We start from the raw sequence: 6,756 nt of genomic DNA on the forward strand, positions 1-6,756 counted from the left end.
CACTTGCTAGATACAGGTTTTAGCCTCGGGACACTTCGGAGCCCTAGGTGATTTTTGACAACCCTGAGTTGTCAGTTAGCAGGCCTGATCCAAAGCTCATGGAAACCAATAGGGGTCTTTCTGGTGACTACCATAGGCTTTGCATCAGACCTTAAGTGCAAAAAGAGATTCTTTAGCATTATTGCATCATCATATCAACAAACCAGATGATGATCTTACTGTACATTACGTTCACATAACTGAAATATATTTAAACCTGTTCCATAAAAATCAGAAATGTAGCTTTTTAAATTTTTTTTTTTTTGGTTTACCAAAACTGAACTTCCATTTGCAATCAATGGCCACAAATATTGTCAGCAAGTAAGTAGATAAAACCTTCAACCTGTAGAATAAATGTCGGGCTTCTAAACAAAGTGTGTAGAACGAAAAGCTGCTGATATACTTCTTGGATGAAAGTTAATGGATGTCATGGAAAAATAGCAAGTAAAAATAAAACAATACTGTACTTTCCTCAGGGGAAAAAAACTGAAAGAGCGAAGAATGGCTTCCTTTATGACTATGACAAACTGCAGCCCCGTTCAGTGCAGATGAAGTTGTGAAGATCTGTGAATGTGATGAATAGTACAGGGTAACTCCAACTACTGTGCTATTTCTCTGTAACACCTAGTTCAAAGTTTCCAAACGAGCATCAAAAAATGGGATGCTACTAGTTCACTCTTAGTTCAGGGGGCACTAAACTTTCTTGGGTTACACAGGGCAGCATCTATAAAGTAATGAAGAATGATGTTAATATTGTAGCATCTTATTCCAAGAATACATCATTTCCTGTAACCATGTCACATTTGTACAATATGAATGGGCCAAATCTAGTAGTACTCCCACTAATTTCAGCGGGAGTCTTTGTGAAACAAGGATCGTGACCCTCATTTGAGTTCAATAAAACACCCACTGATTACCACCCCAGAGCCAGCTGATACCTCTCTACATTTACATGCTGTGCAACTCCACTGCTTCTTTACAGAGTAACAAAAAGTTTGCTATATGCGCTGATCAGAATCTCAGCTTGTAAAAGGTAGACCCTGCTTTCTGTTTCAAAGGCAAAAAGTAAACTTCGTTTTTAATGGACCCTGCATACATAATTCTGTTTTCATAAATGATAAATCTTGCGACTGAATCCATTAAAGTGCATGAGTAATAGTGCAAAACACTTACATTATATCTGCAAAGCTACAAGTGAGATATTAAATCGAATGTGCACCATACTTGTGAATTTTGGCAAACATGCTTGTTTAAACTTGCGAGAGCTCGGCATTTTCAACACAGTACAATACAGTGTGGTCAGTTTAAACCAAGTGGCCCAGAGTGCCACATGTGACACTTGATACCAGTTCACTGAAGTCAACAGAAAGGTACCTCCTCCTCCCCCTGATTGCCACAAGCATTGCATTAAGCCAATAATGCATACTTCTAAGTGATAATGACCCATTGCATTAACCAAAGGGACATGCAATGTATGTCCATAGGGCTCCTATAGTTGGGGAATATCCTTTATTATGCTTTGTTGAAAGCACAGTGCATCCACATATATAATACAAGCCCTTACGGCTTGAAGGGGCTAATTTGGCGGTCAGCATAGTGTTGTTACTTGAAATCATTAACAGGACAGAAGCAAGAGTTAACTAAGACCCTGACCCTATCACGAGCTCATGCCAATGTTTCCTTCTGGATCCTCCTTCAAATGAATGAGGGGACTATGTAGGAAGAACTCATGGCAGCAAACCCCTGGGAAGAAGTCTTTCAACTCTGATGCTCCTGAATATCTTTTCTTAGGGACTGGACTCAAGTCAGGATTCAGCCTAGACTCTAATTTTGCTGCCATCACTTTGCACCTGCAAAATAACTGCACCTCAACTAACTGCTGTCACAGCTCATTGTTTGTTCAGTGGGCTCAAGGAGAGGTATTGTTCCTAGCTGTCCAAGGCTTTGTCTGCATGCTGAGTCTGATCAGTTATACCACCGTAGAGATATCGTATAAGCCCCTATGGTGACACCCTGATTCCAGATCCACAGTCCATGGCCACCACAGGAGTGCCAAGCTCCTGTTGTATTAGAGTTAACCTCAATGAATGACTTCCAAGATATGGCTCTTCACCCGCTCAGCAATATTGGTAACCTATACACACGTGCACCACATTGCAAGGTGTGAGGTTTCAGCCTTAAAACGTGCCCCAGAGGCCTGTATCTCTATTAGCTACACCACAACCCCATCTAATGTGTTTTTCCCCTTTTATTCCCTGATGGCTTTTGCAATGCACCATTAGCAAAATATTATCTCTAAAGGCAAATGCATACACACACACAATTGCAAAGAGGCCACTTGACACTCTTTTTAAGTGCAGATCCAACATTTTTCCTGAGTATTTGCAGGTGGGATTATCAGGAACACTCCCATTGCATGCCACAAGAATTGACAGCTATAGATAATGAACTAGACCAACACTGGGAGCTTCTGAAACCTCAAGTCTTTGTCTAGTCCTCTTGAATATATGCAAATACCTTGTGGGGCAGCTCAGAGTCATTTCACGCGGGGGCCTGATTCTCATCTTATTTATGTCTGTAAATCAAGCCAGGCACCTATGGAGTTGCATTACCATATATTAGCAGAGACTCAGACTGGCAGCCTCTACAGAGGTAACTGGATGCAATTTCTTTTGTACCTGGGCCTCGAGTCTTGCAAGCAGATCCCCAGAGGCAGGCCAGTGGGGCTCAAGATTTCCCACCCCTATGAGCACCCTTTGGGAAGAAGGCTTGGTTTCCAACAGCCCAGATCTGAGCTAGCAAATAGTAGCAAAAGTCCTTCCAACTTTCACTCACTTTGGCACCCCATGCCCAACCCCCATGGGGCTATATGCATATATTGCATGTATCGCAGCTACTAACTGAAGAGTCTCAAAGCTGTAGAAAAGTAGATGGATATTGTAAACTTCTGGAGGACACACATTCACAGGTAGGGTTGGATAGGATTTTAGCCTACAGTTAATACTACTTGAAAGGACACTTTTTAAAGCGATTACTCCTATAAACAAGCATAGTCTGTTCCTTATTCTTCTGCCTCTCCACCCCATTTGGGTCATTTACTAGCACTTTGTGAACAGCCAGTATGATTATATTCTTTTTTATAGCCGATCCAATCCCCAGTCCTCTGAATACTGGAGTAGGTTGGATGCTACATGCATGCCAAGTTGGTATAATTAATGGGTCTATTTGTGCAACAAGAGGCCTAGTTTCCATTGTTTACATGGCTGGCTTTCTTTTCACTTTTTTCTTATCCAGCAACTGGGGAATGGAAAAGCCACATGCAAAAATAGAGCAATGTGATTGTAAACCCTCACTAATAAGGAAGGCACCCCAGAACAGGTCAAATACCTTCAGCACTTGTCATCATTGTCTTTTTTTTTAACTGACCGTGTTCCAAGTGAATGTCCCTCAAACCGGGAATAATAGTCTAGTCCCTTAACCTAGCATGAAAAAACATCCACATGGCATGTCTTTCGGCATGCTGAAACTCAGAAACACCTACAGAAGCACATCTGGCATCATCTGCTCTGATTGCAGTATTTGGGGTGAGCAAGATGTTTTTTCCTTTTAGCAGCATTTCTTTGACACTGCTGAGAGACCAGAAGCGAAGAGAAAGAGCTTAGCTTCCATTCGAGACAGGAGGCTGCAGTGTTTTCTGGCATGAATGTCGGGCCAGGGAAACGAAAGCAAGCCACAAATCTCTTCCTGTGTTGTGGCAAGGACCTCAGTCCCTGCCATCCCAGTTCCTAATGTGTGATTAATGAGGTGCTGCAGCACTGCCAGAAAGCTGGGGGGTGACAGGTCTTTTCTTCATCGACACAAATGCCTGACTGTAAATCATGGGAATGAGTGATCTTCGGCATCGTTGGCCACAAATGGCATTTTTAGGGATGGGAGGGTCCTTTGTGGAGCTGCATGGCCTGTTGTAAACCAGATCGTCCACCTCAAGTGGAAACAGTCCTAAAGTTATCAAAGAAAATATTTTCTATCAACTTGCATTGAAGACAGCTAAAATGGCCGTGTCACGTATGTCTGCTTTAGCAAGGCACCTTAAGCTACATGCTTAAACCTAAGTAGAAGCTATTGCTTGAACATAGTATTTCATGAACATGCACGTTGTCTAGAAAATCCTTTCACTGTGGCTAAAAACAGATGGCAGATCCTGTCCAGATGGACTGCCTGGGCTTTGATGAAACAGGGAGGCGACACCGTTATTTAATGCATGCAACTGGAACAGCCATTAACTGGAATTAACCCCAATGGTCCCCGGGGAATACGTGTTATCTCCATGCTTCGCTGGTACTTAGGGTGGCACAATGAGTTTGTATGCCTATAGGATGCCAGAATAACAATACGCTGTCCCAGGGGAAATTGCCTGTCTGTTTTTAGCCTATGAGATTTATACCTCCAGCGCCAAGTGATTTCTGCTGCTCTTTAATGCACTCAGAAATCCACGTACAAACTGGAATATTTAAGCCTGGGTCTCCACAAAGCTAGCACGTGTTTGCTAAGGATGAAGCAAGAGCTGGATTAGCAGTTACAACTCATTTATTTTTAAGGTAAGACTTGCATGGAGCTTAATAAAACTCTCTCTCCCTCCACCAAGCACTATTCAGTGCCCTTTCAAATAATGGTATCATCATGATCCAAATTCCTTACTGGAAGGCAGTGATATCTACCTGGAATGGGAGGAGCTAGGACAAAAACCAGTTACAACAGACCAGCTTCACAACTAACACTCATCGATATAGCTTCTAGGAGGATTTTGCAGCCTCTCTCTCAAATGCACCCTCCTCTTTTTTGGTTTACTTGTGGTATGACCCCCTTTCTATCCCCCTGCCCCCTTTTTTTTTTTTGGAATAAGTAGCCTGAGGAGCTAATGAAAAAAAAAATGTATGTATCAATTCCCTAAAATAAAAAAAAACAGCCCTCAAAACGACTTGAAAAGATTCTGAGCTGATTTCCTATTTTCAGAGAAAGTTTTAATCTCCATTTCAGAAGCTAGAGACAGACATTACATGATAAACTGGTTTAAGTAATCAGAAACTGGCTGCAACCTGTAGCAGAACAGATATTCAGTGCACATAAACCAGTTTGAAAATGGCTGCAACCAGTTTGAGGTGAACCTGGTTAAATTGTAGTATCAGATTCAACGTAATATTAGATGTCAGTCCCAGACCAGACAGGATGTAGATTCGGGAATGAGACAACAGAGAGGATTTTTGGTATATTGCTCACGAGACCTCTCCCCTGCTGATCTCCAAATGGATTTTAAGGCATAGAACCCTGCTTTTTTCATTAAATGTTGAGGTCTCTGGATACGATGGCTTTGCACTGAAATAATAAACTCCTAGGATCTTCTATGGCTTAGTTGTGGATTCCCCTGCATTTGGCTTTGAGGGTTTGAGTTCATGACAAGATGGAACCAAGAAAAAACACTCAAAGCTGCCAACCTCTGTGATATGATAGCATCACATTTCATACAACAATAAAAATAGACACCAGAAGACTCCACGATTCCTGCATCTCAGCCACTCCAGTTCAAATTCACTTTTGCTTATACAGAGGGGGTGTTTTAGCCAGCCCTGGTAATTCAGCTTAGGCTCTGAAGTGAAGCATGGGAACAGGTTACCCAGAGAGGTGGTGCAATCTCCATCCTCGGAGGTTTTTAAGCCCTGAGTAGACAAAGCTTTGGCTGGGATGATGGAGTTGGGGCTGGTCCTGCTTTGAGCAGGGGGTTGGACTAGATGTGACCTCCTGAGGTCCCTTCCCACCCTCATTTCCTATGAGTCTATGATTTTAAGTTTACCGGTGTTGTTTCTGTTGGTATGTCATTAGACCAGACTACAGTCAAATCCTACCCTCACTTATTCCCAGGTAGTTGCATTATCTTCAATCACCCTCCATTGCACAGGCTAAACATAGGGCTGCATTTTGCTTTGGCAAAAGCCAGCAGCTGTGATCCAATGTACACAAAAACAGAGAGCTAATGAGTATGAAAATACCAGCTGTAAACCACTGTTCAGAGCACAAGTGCACAGTAATTGCAAAGAGGTGACATCACTGGAAAGCACTAGAAACCAGGAAGATTTTTATATTATGGCTAAAAATTTCACCCTTCACTGGCTAAAATTAGGCACTAAACTCCATATTTAGTCACCTAGAAAAACTGTCCGATTTTCAGAGGCACCGAGACCCTCCAGTTTCTCTGGAACTCAATGGAAAATGCAGCCAATGTACAGACAGCCTGAAATCTTCTGATTTGTCCCTAAGCTTTATGAGACACACTTTAAACTACACGCACGCGTATGACCTCTTTAATAACACAAAATACCATCGCATAACAATTCTGAAAACCCTTTTTCTAGTCTTCGACACTCTGACAGACCCTTAGGGACTTAAGGGAAATAAGTCTTATGGACAAGTAAAAATATGGAAGGTGTGCAAGTGTCCTCACACACACTTACACACACATACACATCTTGCATATTCAGCAACGGACCTCTCCTTTGCAAACGGCTTCAAGAAATTTTGCAAGCTGAGAAAAATCGTTGGATGACTAGAATAGTTACAACTTTGGGAACCTTATGGGTTTTGTTGCAAATACACTCCATATATTCAGTGACTTTTTTCTTAACAACAAGGAGAGAGAGTCTTGAGCTTAAACAGGCAAGGAAA

General features: G+C 42.1%; 1 protein-coding gene across 1 annotated transcript in view; it reads right to left on the bottom strand.

Moving 5' to 3' along the window:
• Positions 1–298: 298 nt before the first annotated feature.
• Positions 299–6,756, bottom strand: part of MCF2 (MCF.2 cell line derived transforming sequence) — an 84,214-nt gene continuing 77,756 nt past the window's right edge. The window contains exon 29 of the mRNA XM_019521024.1: positions 299–763. Within this exon, the coding sequence (XP_019376569.1) occupies position 763 (1 nt within the window). The 3' untranslated portion in view covers positions 299–762. The remainder of the gene's footprint in view (positions 764–6,756) is intronic.

Source organism: Gavialis gangeticus, unplaced genomic scaffold (assembly GCF_001723915.1).
Source record: "Gavialis gangeticus isolate Ggan-Ray unplaced genomic scaffold, GavGan_comp1, whole genome shotgun sequence".
Lineage (NCBI taxonomy): Eukaryota > Metazoa > Chordata > Crocodylia > Gavialidae > Gavialis > Gavialis gangeticus.